The sequence below is a fragment of the Lytechinus pictus genome, chromosome 7 (genome assembly GCF_037042905.1).
Source record: "Lytechinus pictus isolate F3 Inbred chromosome 7, Lp3.0, whole genome shotgun sequence".
Taxonomy (NCBI): Eukaryota; Metazoa; Echinodermata; class Echinoidea; order Temnopleuroida; family Toxopneustidae; genus Lytechinus; species Lytechinus pictus.
In genome coordinates this window covers 37373879-37391478 of record NC_087251.1, presented here as the reverse complement: position 1 = coordinate 37391478, position 17600 = coordinate 37373879, and the positions used below count along the sequence as shown (strand labels likewise).

General features: G+C 34.2%; 1 protein-coding gene across 1 annotated transcript in view; it reads left to right on the top strand.

The window, feature by feature from the left end:
• Positions 1–681: 681 nt before the first annotated feature.
• LOC129264236 (WD repeat-containing and planar cell polarity effector protein fritz homolog) overlaps positions 682–17600 on the top strand; it is a 51268-nt gene continuing 34349 nt past the window's right edge. Inside the window, exons 1-9 of the mRNA XM_054902085.2 lie at positions 682–764; positions 2421–2465; positions 3205–3246; positions 3692–3762; positions 4810–4987; positions 6900–7036; positions 10754–10831; positions 12643–12746; positions 13632–13694. Coding sequence (XP_054758060.2) covers positions 704–764; positions 2421–2465; positions 3205–3246; positions 3692–3762; positions 4810–4987; positions 6900–7036; positions 10754–10831; positions 12643–12746; positions 13632–13694 — 779 coding nt within the window. The 5' untranslated portion in view covers positions 682–703. The remainder of the gene's footprint in view (positions 765–2420; positions 2466–3204; positions 3247–3691; positions 3763–4809; positions 4988–6899; positions 7037–10753; positions 10832–12642; positions 12747–13631; positions 13695–17600) is intronic.

The window sequence follows — 17600 nt, the reverse complement described above, 5'->3', positions numbered from 1 at the left end:
TTACCCCTGCGGGACATAGACGTCAATTACAGGGATATAGTGTGCTAGAAATAGATTCAGTGACCTCAATCCCCCAAGTTCATTGTCTATTCTTCATGACAATAATCTTGTTAATGTTATGAAACCGGATTGACTAGCACACTTGATTGGTGTCTGCACTTGACAGGTGAATGAACTGAATCAATCGGGTAATGAGATGAGGTACAGGTACGGAGTGTTTCCGTCTGAGGCACGAGCTGCACAAGATGTTCTTCAACTTCATTCATGATATGATTATGAATTTATGATGGTGAGATTATGTCACACATGCACTTACCCAATGTATAAGGATTACTGCCATAGGATTTCCATGTGAAACAATTAAACAATTGAATGAAGTTTGAAAAGCTACTTATGGATACTTATTAATATAGATGCTTCTGAAAAGCAGACTTCCACCTTCTCTTTATTCAGATCCAAATTCTTGTATTATTTTTTAGTCAAAATATATTATTGCACCTAAATATACTGTATATAGTTTATACCTTTATTTTTAAAAATAGTTTGCTTTAATGTTCGCTTAAAATATTTTTTTCATTAAAACAATATTTTTTATTTACATTGTAGGACAAAAGATCCCCAGTCACCAATAGAGCCTGGCATTGATGGTAGAAGAAGTAGAAATTAGAGTTATCTATTCGTTGAAAACTTGATTTACTTCAACATGGCAGGGTGTCTGGTTGAGCTGTACATCTGGTCAATGAAAGGTGCTATGGGAATCAAAGGTAAAATATGCTTTCAAATGAACATTAAAAAAGTAACATTGATAAAGAATATGAAAAAATGTAAAATATTTGAAAAAAATTAAAAGTTCTTAATTGATTGTAATAGAGATTAGAGTTTTATAAATGGTTGTTCTTGTTTTACTCCATTGTGTTTGTCAATTTATTCACTACTACAGAGATGCCAACCCTCCCGATTTCATCGGGAGGCTCCCGAAAATTCATCCCAACTCCCGCCCTTACGATTACCATCCTTATCCTCCCGAAATTACGATTTTTTTTTGCATTGATCAAATTGGATTGGAAGTACATGTATCGTCTGCTGACTTTAGCATGTAGTAACTCCATTACGTTTCGCTGCTACTAAATTCTGTGTGAAAGGCAGACAAATAAGGAGCAGCGAAAAGCTGGTGCATGTGATATGCCCAACGGGAATCCACTGTGCACCAGGCCGGTAGGCCTGGCTAGCTTCGCGAGGCGTGTGCGCTCGCGGCCGCTGGATTTGTCGAGTCGTGCGATGGAATATCGGTGTGTGATTTCGGCGTATTGATGGGTTGATATTGACACGAAATGGCGGAAAATCAACAAAAAAAGACCAAGAAATGGTCTCAGAAGTATAAGACTGAAAACAGTCTCCAGTACCCGTGTATTCGGAAAGAGGAATCTACCATGCATTTTGCACAATTTGCAGCGTGGACATTAAAGTTGAGCACGGAGGTCGTGATGATATTCGGAAGCACGTAGGGAGCAAACGGCATACGGACATTGCGAAGACGAGATCTTCGAGCTCCACTAGTACCCTGTTGACTTATTTCACCAAGCAAGGGACCAGCGAGGAGGAAGACGTTACCCGCGCTTTAATAATAATAAAGAGGATAATTCCTTATTATTATAGTTGAACAGGTACTTTTCTTCTATTGTCCCCTCATTTTTTTTACATACGCATATTTGATATTTTTATTTTTATGTCAAAAAAGTGGGAACAATGTTTTTTTAAAAACATGTGAAATGCTCCAAAATAAGGGTCAGATTGCACCAGAGAGCATCTAGAAACCCAGAGCTTCCAGGGCCCTAAGGCGGGCCCTCGACCCCGGCCGCAAGGGTCGAGCGCTCCGCGCTCGAGATGTGCGCTATGCGCACATAATTTGGTGTCGGTTGCAAATCCTCCCTAATTCTGATTTCCAAAAGTTGGCATCTCTGCTAGTATAATAACAATAAAAATATAATAATGATACTACTACTACTACTGCTGCTGCTGCTACTAGTACTACTACTACTAATAATAATAATAGTAATAATAAAAAAATAATGATAATACTATACAGTAACTAATACCCGATAAAGTTGTCAACTTTAATTCTTCCCTTAATTGTTTGACAAGTGAAGATGAATTGAGATGTTATGATGCTTTAAGCATAGAGTGAAAGTTGTAAATCTGTCTGTTGCATCATGAAAGTAATATCTGTTTTGATAGGTGTCTAATTTTATTTTACTATTAATGCCCCTGTTACGTGATATGATAATATATATTTCTTGGCATAACTCATTGAACCAAGATGATATGATAATTAATCCAAACATGGAAATGCACATTGATAAAGTGCTTTTGCATAGTTCATCATTCTATCATCTGTTGTGATAATTTCATATAAAATTTAGATGGAAACATTGGATGCCATAGCTACTATGACAAAGGAGACATGGGTAAGACATAAAGTTTAATAGTTTAATAATTGATAATTAATGATTGGTTAATAAATGATGATATTAACCATAACTGCTGAAGTAATGTATTATTTGTTATACATGTATGACTCTACCTACAGTATATGGTTGCTGGAGGCTTGTTTTTGGTTGTCTATCCATCTGTCTGTTCTGTTGTATGTTCTCTTGAAGTAAAGAACCATTTTAGAAGTTGATTCTACTGTTTTTAATTTTGAGTATTTGAAGATTTAATAAATCCTAATTGCTAACTTAAGTAATATTTTTGTTTATGATCACCCACAACACATGTAGATGGTTGCTAGTGGCATGATTGGGGCCATCGGTATATCCATCCTGTTTATGTTCTCTTGAAACTAAAGAACTAAAGAGGGATTAATTTCAATGTTTTATTGTTTGATAATGATTTATGAAATATCAACCATATCCCAAACAATATCTTTTAATGACTCTGCCCACAGTGGATGGTTTCAGGTCATCCATCTATCTATCCTTTTTTACGTTCTTTCGATAATGAAAGAACCACCCAAGGGGTTAATTTCAAACTTGGTTTATGTATGCATTATTGGAGTGACTCCATTAGAGTCATGTGATAAAAATAATAATTTTGATTTATGAATATTATGATAACAGTTTATTGAAATTATGATTAAAGTAATAGTATCCCTGGAACACTATTTCACTAACTGTTACTTCATTTGATTGAATTTCTTATATTTAGTTAACACTGGATATATGGATCAGAAGCAGCAGTATTTTGAAAGTAAGTATTGGTTCAGCACAATTGAACATACAAATTTCATTTTCGAAATGATATAAAAAATACTGAAATAATATTTCATTAACAGATAATGATAATAATAATACATATGATTTATATAGCGTCTTTTCCATTTTGATTAAATGCTCAAGATTTCAATGTTGAAAACCTGAAAGGACGACTGTCCTATAATTAGGTCAGTAATACACTGTGGAATCCTATAATAGACTGCTCAGCTGTAGATCAGTCTTGATACATATACCTGTTGATAAAACAAAAACATTGTGAAGTTTGATTCAAATTGCTGGTATGATGGCCATTATCAGAAAATGAGAATATTTAGAAGTTAGCCGAGATCCTTTTGTTCCTTAGCATTCACAAATGTCTGTTTTGAGTTTTTATCATCAATATATGATTCTTGTGTTTATCTAATCATTCAATGTTGTAGGTCGAGATCAAGTTTGGACACCAAAGAACAGAAGGCCGGATAAACTTAGGGATCTTCTTAAAGAAGCGGAGGTAGGCTGATGTTCATTTATTTCTATGGATTCCATTTCCATTTTGTGTATTTGATGCTCGATATTTTATTATGTAATAATTAAAAATGTCATGTGTTGTTTATTATTGAGTACTGACGTGGTGAAATCACAGAAAAACTTTTTTGTATTTCCGCGTTTTTGATACCATATTTTGGTAGAGCATGAAGAAAAACCCCCACAACCTAAATTTTGAGGGAATTGGTTTAGAGGGCCTTAGAGATGACCTAATGAATACATAATTTGTCCCATTAAAGTCAATGTACATGTATTATTTGCCTGGTTCCTGACATTTAGAACCAGCCCAATAACATTGACTTCAATGGGGGGCTAATTATGTATTCATGAGGTCATATCTTGGATCCCCATGGACCGAATCCCACCAAATTTGGGTTGTTGGGGTTTTTATCATGCTCTATCAAAATATGGTATAAAAAAATGCTGACATGCAAAAATGGAAAAATTTATGACGTCACACTTTGGTACTCTATAGCCAGATGATGTCACTGCGGACTAGTATTACAGGGCTTTGTACATGTATATTTGTTATCACTATTACACTTCCCATGGATGGTAATATCATTTGACTATATTTTTCTGCAAAGTGTAATGTATATTCTTTATATTGTGTTATTTAACCAATGAATCTTAAGATTTTGAAAAATACTATATCATAATGTATGATTCAAGTGGAGATCCAAATTATGTAGATATATTCCATAGCATTCCTAATGAATTTGTCTCCATTAAAGATAATTTTGTCATAACTCTGTGCAGAGAAAGACAAATATATTCAAGGTCAAAGAAAGATCATAAAATAGATCTTAGAATTTTGAGTAAAATTAGAGATTAATCCCTCATATGAAGATTGTCTTTTAATCATATTTGTTCAACAATACTGTACTCCTAAACTACACAATTATTGCCAATTATCTATTTGTATTTGTTCTTAAATTTTAAAAGGAATTACTTGCTAGTTAAATTGCAGATGACAATTATTTTCTTTGTATTTCTTGTTGGTGTTGAAAAGGAATTACTTGCCAGTCATGAAATAGTTGCTACACTATGGAGATCCCAGAAGAATGTCCAGCTCCTTTTGAGTAACTGTGTGTTGCTTTCTATACAAATAGCCAGTCACAGTGGGGATATTGATAGACTGGTCATTGATAAGAGTCTTCAAGGAAAGGTTCCTCCTTCTATCACGCACGGTAAGTTTGATCATGGTATATTTTCGAAGACACCCTTAACTTCATTGTATTAATTATGATAAATTGCCCCTTGGTTTACATCCACTTTGTCTATTTGCCTATTTTCCTTTTGGTTTCATCCCACATGGTGTAATCTCATTGGCCCGTATTCTGAAGTCGGGTTTAAATTAAACCCTGGTTTAAAGTTGTGGTTTAACTATGGAGAGCCAATTGGGGCACAAATCCCCAATAGTACACATTCAATTCTTTAACTCATATGACACCCAAATTGTCCATAATTGTCTGGGAATGATAACTGAAGTATTTTCTTCATTATGAAACAAAAGGAAACAAAACAGTAAACATAAAAAATATACAATATAAACTTTTATTTGTATTTTTGGCTCCCCATAATTTTAGTACAGAGTTAGACCTTTGTCTAAGTTAAACATGACTTCAGAATACGGGCCATTTTGTCCACACCTAGTTTGTCTATTTAATCTAATTCCCACTATTAAAGCCCATTTACCATTTTCTCTTCACTACCATTTTGTCAAACACCAGTTAGTCTAGATGATTAGATAAACTGTTTATGAACCAAATTTAATTCAAAGAGTGCAATAGAAGTAGACGGAGAGAAAATTCTCTTTATACTCTTTATAGATTAAATTAAATGAAAGTTAGCCCAAGTCAGTATTAGACCAAGTGGAGATTAGACTAAAAGGATATTAGACCAAATTGATTTAAGTCATATGCTATAAGACAATCTGACCCTGAGAAGTAGACTAATTGGAAATAAACCTGTATCATTACCCCAGGGGGGGGGGGTGCTCATAAAATAAGGCATGCGGGGATGTGCCCCTGGAATGGGTCGCTTTTTGGAAGAAATCCCTGAATATGGGTATGGTTTTATGCTGGAAAATCCCCAAACATTTATTTTTAGTTACTAGCCTTAAACATGGTTCCATATTCTCCAATTATGCGTGATAACCTTTTTATCCCTTTTTTTCCTTTTCACATTTTAATAAATACTTAATAATGGGTACCTTTTTTTAGCCAAAATTGGGTCTGGGTTTTGAACCTTCAGCCGCACACCCCCGTCCAAACCAAATCTAATACCCCCCCCCCCCAAATTATTACTGGAAACTTCCCACTTCACTTGATATCATTATTGTGTCTGCTGCATTTAGACATTGTGTAAAATATTGCAAAAACTTTTGTTGCGTTAAAATGTTTTTTTTCTTCACAATTTGAAATGCTATTCTAGTAGACTTTCTTTTAAATATATTGTACAGATGCAATTCCAGGAAAATTTCATGCTTGCAGATTGGCAACATACCTTTTTCAACTAACTGAACTAGAATTTCTTGACATTTGAATAGGACAATCTGAACCATGTTTCCAGTAACATCACTTTCTAGCATTTTGCTTTGGAAATTATTCTGGCAAGAGAATATGCATTTTTATATTAAAATGAGCCTGTTTGTAACCTATGAAATCTTAATTACGTGAATGATGGTGTAAACTTTAATCTGTTTAATTCTCTTAAAGGGATGGTCCGGGCTGAAAATATTTATATCTTAATACATAGAGTAGAATTCACTGAGCAAAATGCCGAAAATTTCATCAAAATCGGATAAAATCATATCATATCAAGTATGAAATAATTATAAAAATATGATTTTATGTAATAACAAAGAAAACGGAAAGTGGGGATGTGACATCATCAGCCCACCTAATGAATATTCATGACAACTGTTTTCACAAAATATTGCTAAACTTCAATAACTTTATTATTTGTTATCCGATTTTGATGAAATTTTCAGCATTTTACTCAGTGAATTCTACTCTATTTATTAAGCTATAAGTACTTTCAGCCCGGACCATCCCTTTAAAAATAATATCTGCTATCGTTCTGTGTATATTTGTTCAGCTGTGATGACAAGCAACTTTATCATGTGTTCATGGAGCGACAAACCCAAAGCAGCGTTCATTTTCTTTAGTAAGAAGACAAATCCTTCAGGAGACTCTGCCAAGAAAATAGAGAAGCTGTCCTCTTTAGATCCCAAGGTAATTAACACAATGACTATTGAGTTTTATTATTATTATTATTTGTTTGGCGTCACTTGTGCCTGGGAGGCGAAAAGCGAACTGAATCACTGTGACCCGCAGGTCTCTCCTCCCGATATACCTGATTGGAGGGAGTGCAGGTGGACCACTACACCGGGGTTTCCCCCTACTCTTATACGAATAGTGCAGTGGGTTCTTAACGTGCAAAGGTGGTGACTCTCCTCTACATGGGGCCTCCATTTAATGTCCTATCCGAGGGACAGAGTGTTTTCCACTGTAACATAGCCTGCATCTATGAAACATGGGAGAGACGTTTACACACAACACACTGGCTTCAGTCATCTGCCTGGGGTGGACTTGAACCCACAATCTTTGGTTCGACGGGCAGACACGTTACACACTGAGCCAACTTCACTCTCGTATATCCTACTTAGGTTAAATCCTGTATAGTGATTGGTTCAAACAGCATCATGCGATCAGATATATTCTGACTATGATGTTGCGTGACGTCAGACCTTGAAATATTTTTCGCTGTACCAATATTCTGATGTCATTATTTAAAACTGGATATTTAAGTAATCTCTCAGGTATGCTGTCAGCAAGCTATCGGCACAGGCACTAATCCACATTCCACTTAGCGTGGTGCTAAGGGGAAAGTAGGTAATTTGACACAAGTAACAATGGCTCATAGATTTTGGTTCTAATTTATTAAAAGTAGGATAAAAACACAAATATATCAGGCATATCCTTTGAAAGCATATGGGCAATTCGATAGAATATGTCATCCGACCCCATGTATGTGAGACCTTTGTGAAATTTTCTGTCTCTGATTTCTGGTTCTTATGATAGTTTGTAATGCTTTCAAATGAACATGACATCAGTTTATGAAGTGAAGTAAAACTTGAGAAAAATGGGGGTCGGATGTACAAAAAGGTTGATTATTTTATGGAATTGCCCATAGTGGGAATTACTAATCCTCGGTTGGACTGGCAATATAACTATTTTTCCCTCAAGACTTCACCCCTCAGGAAAAATAGTAATTGCCAGACCAACCTCACAAATAATTCCTCTGTACTTTCCCAAAGTCTGTTTTTTGTATACTGTATTTCCCATCCGATTTGTACAGGAACCACTTGGTTTCTGTTGGCTATAGGTTAAAGAAAGACCCAGTAGTTTCTGTTTCTGTGTTGATGGTTGAGCTGTGTCTATTATTAATACTGTATTGAATATGATATCAGTTATGTCTGTTTGCTTAGAAAGTCAAATTTTATTTCTTACTTTACAGTCAATGCTGAAAATAACAGTGATCATGGAATATGTCTCTTCTGGGAGATGACAAGCATTTGCTGTGAAGTTACAGCGTTCTGACTGACCCTTTGTTCATTCTTTCTTTCTAACCTGGGTCCCGTAACATAAAGGTTAGCGATTGATCGTACGCTTGGTTTTCACGATTGATTGTACATTGTAGTCAATGGAATCAATCGTAGAAAAATGTTCTACGATCATTGTTAAGTTTTGTGTTAAGGGACCCAGATCCTACAATGTATTTCAAACTTATCCAATATTTCTTATTCCCATCTCCCAAAAGAGTTATTCATTAAGGCAAGGCTCCACATTAACTTTTTTTGGTGGTAGCCCGTTCGGGCCACCAAAACCATCAAATAATTTTTTTTGGTGGCCCGATATTAAAGTTTGGTGGCCCGAAAAATATAAAGAAACACATTAAAAATTAATAAAACAAACTTCTGAAATATTAATTCTGCAGCCACTACCACTAAGAACTTTCACTTTATCATCTTGTATGTAAACCTTGTTTGCTGTTATTTTACTTTGCTAATTGGCTTGTGGTACAATACATGTATAAATTGTTTCTATCGTTGTAAAAATGAAATGATTGAAAGAGAATAAATGAATTTTATTGTTCGCAGGTTGTGTGGACTTTTTTTTTTAAATCTCCGTATAGACACACACTCATAATGGTAAAGTAAATAAATAGTGCATAGCAAACTCAGATAGATGTACAAAACAATGGTTTTTCATTTCTTCCTCTTTGAATCCTAAAACCTAGATTATGCAGGCCCCAAATCCAGTTTATTTCCGTTTTCTCTTTTGCAGCATATTATAGCAGGAGAAAATCACAGAAAAATATGCTGCAAAATTAGAACAATGCATAAAAGGGGGAAACAAATGAAAATAATTTTCAAAAAGTATATTACAAAAAGAAAACGAAAATAATAAAAGAAATAAGTGAAATAAAACAAAAGAAAGAAAATGAAGAAAGAAAGAAAAAAAAAAGAACAGGGAAAAAAGAAAAGAAAAAATTTAGAGAGAAAAAAAAGAAAAGAAAGTGAAAGAAAAATGAATAAAACAAAATTAATATAAACATGGGGAAAAGGGGAAAATTAAGAAGCCATTACGAACATTTTTAACAGCTGTGGCAACAGTCTTTTCTGACTGGAATATAATTAAAAGCCAAGCAAATAATTTTCACTTACCTTCTGGGAATGGCACATTTCTATTTTTATATCCTTTAGTTTGTATTATTTTATTTTCAGTAGAAACATATTTTTTAATCAGGCATATTCAATGGGAAGGGGTATAAATGGTTTAACCACTGTAAAAAAAATTAAAGAAAAAATATAAGAAGAAAATGGCAAAAGTTATATCTGGAAAAAAAGTGAGAAAAGTCCTTCCCTATATTTGCCAAAATGTTGGAAAAATTCACATTTCATATCAATGAAATGCCTTCCCAAAGTATTCACTTTCTCAAGAGTGGTTTAAGAAGTCATTTATAAACAAGAAAAGACACAGCTTCGAAAGAAACAAAGTATCAACGTACATACAAATGCACACGTGGGACTGTGATGTACTTGCCTATGTGTTTTTATGTGTATTAATTCATTTGGAAATCGGTCTTTTGTAGTCAAAAGAGAACTCATAATTCCTCTTCTTAATGCTTGCAAATAATCAGGGTACACCAAATTTTCGTAATATAGACTGTAAAATGTCATTTCATTGGTGTAAAATGTGACTTTGACTCAGATTTTCAAAGTTCTGTGGAAGATTTCTTAGCAGCAACATTTTTTATCGCAGCTCCCAGAGTCTGAATAGGCTGAGCTAGATCTAGAGCACAGCTGTATGCAGTGGCTTCATGCAAAGCTAACGCCAGCCGGCCGGCGCGGCTGGCTGGATAATAGCTACTGTATGCTATAGCTGTAGGCCTAATATGTAAACTTTGTGTGTGTGTATTTGTGTGTAGATCAACAAAAAGGGCGCATGACGAACTGGGTTGCAATTTGAACTGTATAAAGTTGATAAATGCGTGCAAAATCGGGAGGAAAATTGCGCTACTTTGAAAATTATTGATAAATGTTAAGTTTTGGTGGCCCGAATCGGGCAACCAAAACTTAACATTTATCAATAATGGTTGCCCGAGGTGAATTTCTGGTGGCCCCGGGCCACCGCTAATGTCGAGCCTTGATTAAGGCCTTAGATTTCAATATTTCAAGTGACAGGGCACTTTTCTGTTGGGAACATTTCCATATTGCAGCACAAGTAGATAAGAGAGGGCACAACGAATCTCCCAGTGCCTTCAATGGTCTTAGGATGATTTAAGCCATGTTTGCTTTAGGGTAGAAGCTTGTCTACAAGACCTTGTAAATGTTCAGAAAATTTGCAGTGTGTGTTAATCTTTTAAAAATATTTTGCTATTTTCAGCTGTCATATCTTGATCTCCCTGGCCCAAAGAACAAGAAGTTGAAGAGAACACTATCAGTCAATACCACTCAGGAATGGGTAAGAAATTAAATCACTTTAGTAGAAAGAACCTAACTGTTATTATAATTCAAAGTAATAAACTAGTTACTGTTTATATGTCAAAAAGAATTAACATGAATTTTATTCATTTGGACATGTCATTGAATGCTATTTGACATTGTTCTTTTCCTGTATCTGTTCATTAACTTTTATATTTATGGAAATTTAGTCATTATAATAATGACAAAATAAATGAATAAATAAATTAATAAAAACAAAAAATAAATAGTAATAATAATATTAAAGAAAAAAATATTCAGCTTAATATAGCATTTAATACATCAGAACAATATTATTACCCCGGTCATCAGTCATCATCACAACTCTGATAATACCTCATGTACTTTTTTACTCATAAAAGTGAATATTTATTATCGATAATTCAAAGTTAATGAATTGAATAGAAACATCCTTGACATCTTGTTCATCATTATTGGTATTGGCTAGAATAAAAGTGATTAATTTCAAGTTTGTTTTGCATTAAAAAAATTGTTAAACTAATATTGGAATGAGTCTAAACATTTTATTGAGATCTACATGTAATATGGTATGAGGTAATTCATATTTTGTTCCTAATGACACCATATTTTCTTTTTCTTATATATTTTTATTTTCATTGTAATTGTTATTGTTTTATTGTAAAATTTACGATTGTGGGTTTTGCTATCAAAGTCTAGGTTAGGGCTAAAGTAAGTTTGTTATAACATCTTTTCTCAGGCAACCTGGACTTGTAATTTTAATGTCTTCTTCTTTTTTTAATTCTTATTGTGTATTCCCTTGTAAATTGCTTATGTTGAAAATGCTGGATATCTAAATAGTAATAATAAATCCAGGGTAATAACATTATTATGTTAAGCAGGGCCTGCTGTATTCAATGCTCCTACTTTTAACAGACCTGCCAACCAGTACGTTTTTGGTGTATTTAGTAAGTTTGTGCAACCAAAATACGGCAGTACATTTTTCTTTTAAAAAATACTTTTTTGTAAAAAAAAATTTAAAAAAAATTCATCTCTATATGTCTCTATTCATAAAACTTACACAAATATGGTTATTAGATCAATGTAATTTCAGGTAACTTGTTTTTTTTCCAATCATTTTGTTAAAACCAGGATGAGATATACACATGTTTAAATTTTTTTTTTTTTCATTTGCAAGAGCAGTGCGCATGCAGCTTGAGCGCAGTGATCAGCGAGTGCGCCACACATTTTATTATGAAATACACTTTTTTTGGGAAAAATACACTTTTTTAAATCACCGAATACAATTTTTCATTCCCAGAGGTTGGCAGGTCTGTTTTAATTGTTCCTGAATCTAGTATTGAAATATTTGTAATTTTCTCTTTCTTTCACTGCGCCTTGGGCACTCTGCCGAGTGGATTTGGCGCATTACAAATCCCATATATTGTTATTATCCTGGGTAAAATATTATTATCATAATGAGTATAGCTAGAAGCTTGAATAAACTACCTAATGATGTAAAAATAACTAGTTTTAACAGATTTAAATTTGACACAAGAGTGGTGTGACCCCCCCCCCCCATTTTTTTTCTTTTAATTATATTTTTGTTTTGATTTTTTTTCTTCAACACTTTCTCTTTTTATGTAATATCAATGTTTTACCTGTAAGAAAATTTTGTATTTCTTAATTATATATACATGTAATGTGTTTTTATTATACACAGACGTTCTGAAGAACAGCCTGTGGCTGATGTACATGTACCATGTCAAAATAAAATATAATAAATGGGAATGAAATGAGTAACTTATATTGTGTTTTGTTTATGTTTGTTAGATATTAGCGTGGTGGGCCACTGCATCTGAGACCTCCCTCCAGTGGGCCCCTCCTGTGGCAGCAGAGAAAGACAGAGCTAATCTGTTTGTGTATGCTGTCAATGGGTAAGCATTTGTTTCAGGGATGCAGTCCAGGGAACTGTTTCATGAAAGTTGTCAGCACTAACAAGTTGTCTTTTTCCGACAGTTACCATAGTGACAGTCAGAGGCCAGTGCTTCTCAGCCAATCAAAAGCAAGGATTTCACTAAAATAGTCAGCTCTGACAATTCAGTCAGTGCTGACAGCTATCATGAAACACCCACCAGGTCCGTACTTCCGAGTCTCGAGGCCGCTGGAGAAAACTTTCTCTCGCAGACTTTCTGCACATGAATTGGGCCAAGGCCAAGGTGGGAAAAATGTGGCATTGAATACTTCCCAGATTTGTTCTTGAATGATCCAGAAGTCTGAAATTATCAGGCGAAAGTAGGAATCCCTCTTTTCTAACACATTTTGTCACATAGAAAATATGTTCCTGACCTGACTCAGATTGGAGCAGAGCTGTTTAATAACAGAGAAGGGGGTGGGTGGGGATGCAGCACCAACCAACCCTACAATGAGTAGTTTCTTTCTTTTGGGACCCCCCACCTTTGGAAGTGAGGATAAAATAGACCCCTTTGTGAAGTGACGACCCTTTTTTATTAAAAATTAGTATTATGTTGGTTGTAGGAGTGTCCATGTGTAAACTACTAAAAAGTTCAGAACTAGATGGATTTGATACTAGTAGTAAATTAAGAAAAGGAAAAAGAAAATAGTGCCGCAGCAGCTCATTGAAAGAATACCCAGTTACAGCATAGAGGCAAAGGTATTTGCAATAGTTAATTCCCCAAGGCCGATGTTTAGAGTTAAGTTGACTATCTTCTTTTTTAAACTTCATGTTTGATAATCAACATTTATTTGGGATGTAGATTGTGATATTCTTTGATAATTTTCCTCTTTCTTTCTCCATTCAGAACCAAACTAGAAGAAATTAGTTTTGTCAGGACAGAGAATGAACCGTTTGCAGTTGATTTCAGGTATGTCAATGTAATTGCTGTGTTGTTAACATGATGATGCAAATACATAAAGCCTTTTCAGAGGATGATTATTATTACATGTACCTGGCTTTAGCAGAGGTCTTAAATGTCCATCATTTTCCTTATTTTATTCACTATCTTGTTATCGATTTGGTTCATTTGCATTAATCTGTAAAAGAAAATGTATATTGCTTCTAATTAACTTCTCGATTTTTACTTTATCACAACTATCACAATTTGATGGGATGATATCATTCCTACTCTTAAATGTACCTTCCTCATTTTCCTACAAAGAACAATTTTTTCATTTGGTACTGAAAACTGATTCACAAGGTACAAATACAGGTTTCTACAAGCCAGATAACAAAAACAAAGTTTTGAAAGTGATGCGTAATTATATCATGCATTGCAGTAGAATGATATTCAGATTTATACTTCACTTTGATGAAGACAAGAAGGGAATGTAAGTAGGGCTTTTCTTTTCTAAACTTTCAGCAATAAATATAAAAGCAAGTACAGAGGAAGAAAAGGTTTATACACAAATGATTGCGATGGTCTGCTAAGTCCAAACATTTTTGGAAAGTTTACTATAGTACTCCCAAGATTAAGTTTTGAGCTGAAGTACTTTTCTAAACATTTCCAGAGAGGGGTTACGATCGTACGCTCAACCATAAAATGTTTGGTAGATTCAGACAACTGATTGCAAAAACTACATAAATTCAATGTCTAATCTCTTTATCCTGTACAAATAGTCCAGGAAAAATAACTGATTTTGGGGGTCAACCGCAAACAAATTGCAATAGAATTTTTTTTACCACAATGCATTTCCCTGAAGTCCTTAAAATGACATACTAAAAGTCCAGAAAAATCCCAGTAGTGGAAATACGTCTAATTTGCATAAATCCAAAATGGCCGCCAAATTTTCAGAAAATTTGAATTTTCGTACATAGATTTTGACATGAACATTTAATTGCCACAAAATTAGTGTCATATGAAAGAGAAATAAATTTCCTATGATTTGATACTATTTATAGGGGATAAATAGATAATTTGGCTGAGATTTTGTAGTAGAAAACTGCATTTTTGTCATTTTTTCCAAAAAATTGTAAATTTTGGAAATACATGATTTTACATAAATCTAAGAAAAATGGAGCAATTACCTTGAAATGTTCCAGAAAACTTTATTGATATACTATTATCATGTGGATGCAATTCTAAATTGGTGTCATTCTTTTTAACAAATTTATAAGGTATCAAAGTTGACTATTCAAATTTCACAAATGTCGCGTTTTGTATGCATTTTCGTAGACTAATATGTATAACGTATCTAGTGTATACAGTACAGTAGTTGAAGATTGTATGCATTTATCTACGCTTTTTAACCACTTAGTTAAGATTAGGCTTTTCTCTATCAGCTACATAAAAAGGGCTGGCACATTGACGCCTACCCCTCTCAGGGGGCTGTCAAAGTCACGCCCTCTGGCTATATCATGTTGTACAGTGTGTATAAAAATTAACGCAACCACATTTCATTTCAAATTTGTGAAAAATTTGTTAGCTTTATAGTCCAGGAAAAATTACTGATTTAGGGGGTCAACCTCAAACAAATTGCACAAGAAATTTCTTACTGCAATGCATTTCCTTGAAGTCCCCAAAATTTCATACTAAAAGTGTTTTTAAAATCCATGTAGTGGAAAGACGTCTTCTTTGCATAAATCCAAAATGGCGGCCATCGCAAGGATTTTCAGTAATGATTACTTATAGTAGTACAAACACTTGTCTGATCATAGCACTTAAAAAAATTATGATTAAAGCATTTACCTTTCACCAGTGTTATATCTTACCATAGGCTTCGTCTTAAAATTAGGATGCAAGTCAGATTTGGCCTCTGTTGACCTCTAGAGGTCAATGACCTTAAGGTCAACGACCTCAAAATATCAGAAAATTTATGTTTTGCATCATTAGCTCATGATAAATATAATAATGCAAACAAAATTATAATTCAATATTGACTTTCAAGGTAACCTGATATTCTAGAAAGAATTTTGTGTATTATAAATGTTGACCTTTGACCCTGGAGCACTGGCAAAGGTCAATAACCTTAACATATTTCAATATTGATACTTAGCATCAGTGGTTTATGATAAACAGCCCTCTCGTGAAAAAATTGCAATACAATTTATTTCAGCACAATGCATTTCCATGAAGTCTCCAAAATGACATACTAAAAGTCCAGAAAAATCCATGTAGTGGAAAGACATCTAGTTTGTATAAATCCAAAATGGAGGCCATCGTGACAATTTTTCATTTTTACAAATAATAGTAAAAACAACTGGTCTGATCATAGCACTTAAAGGAGAATGAAACCCTTGAAACCAGCTGAATCCATATCAAAAAGAAAAATCAAAGAAACATATTGTTGAAAGTTTGAGGAAGATTGAATGAATAATAAGAAAGTTATGAGCATTTGAATATTGAGATCACTAATGCCATGTAGATCCTCCTATTGGCAATGCGACCAAGATCTGTGATGTCACACACGTACAACTCCCTCATTACTTAAGTACTTATTTCACTTATATTCTCACTTTTATGGAGTCTATCACAAGGTGAGGTGTTCTCTTTATGAGAGGACAAGTACAGATGTTTCACAACATTATATCATTGACGAATCGTTTGTCATATGATTAGAATGAGCAAAAAGAGATGTTTTGGGGTATATTTTCAGTGTCCAAAAGGGGAGAGTTGTTCATCTGTGACATCATAGATCTTGGTCGCATTGCCAATGTGAGGATCTCCATAGCATTAGTGATCTCGACATTCAAATGCTCATAACTCTTCTATTGCTAGACCGATTTAACTCAAACTTTTGTTGATCTTATTCTTTGATTTTTCTGCTTTCACAAAAGCTAACTTGCTCAAAGAGTTTCATTCTCCTTTAAAAAATAATGATAAAAGCATTTAACTTTCACCAGTGTTATATCTGCACCATAGGCTTCATTTAAAAATTCCAATGCAATTCAGATTTGACCTCTCCTGACCTCTTGAGGACAATGACCTTAAGGCCAATGACTTAAAAATATTGATGTTTTGCATCCAGAGTTCTTGATTAGCATCATGTTATATCAACTTATGTTTGAAATTTGAGGATCTCTAAAGAAATTTGACCTTAAAATGTAAAAATATTGGCACTCGGCATCACTGGTTGATATGATAATGTTTTGAGGTAACTGACCTTTCACTTTCCTCAGCAGTCAAATGTTGAGATCTGCAAACTTTACTTACATGTAAATGTAACTTTGCCATTATGGCATGGCAACTACCATGGCATTCATGGCATTAGGGTTCAGCAACCAATCAAAATCAAGGTTACCATGGTAGTTGTCATAATGGCAACGTTACAACAGTTGTAACTCTTTATGAAACGAGTCCCAGGTCTTTTTTGGCAAGTACATTCCTGACTGAGGTTAGAGCATTGGGAGGTTTTGAAATGATATCTGAAATGCCTCAATTATTTTTTTGAAATTATCATCTATGTATACTTCCCGAGAGACTTGCAAGTTTTCCCATCTAGATTGTAACCTGGTGTAGTTGCTCTTTAGAAAGCAGATGCAGCTTACCACGATGCTGGTTGGCACCGCACTTCTCTTCCCATAACTTGCATACCGTAATGGTGACTCTGTCAGAGGTTGGACAGAATTAAAAATATGTTTCCTAGATTTTAGGCTTTTTCAACTAGTTTGGCATCATAGATTTGATGGACGCTATATCTTCGCTGAGAGCTCTGTGGTATAGCTACTGATCTGCGTATATCAGATGGGCAATACCTGACAGGACATACAGACTCTTCACATTTTTGGCTTTAGATAGTTTGTGATAGTCCCACAAGTGTTGTCTAGAGGTAGA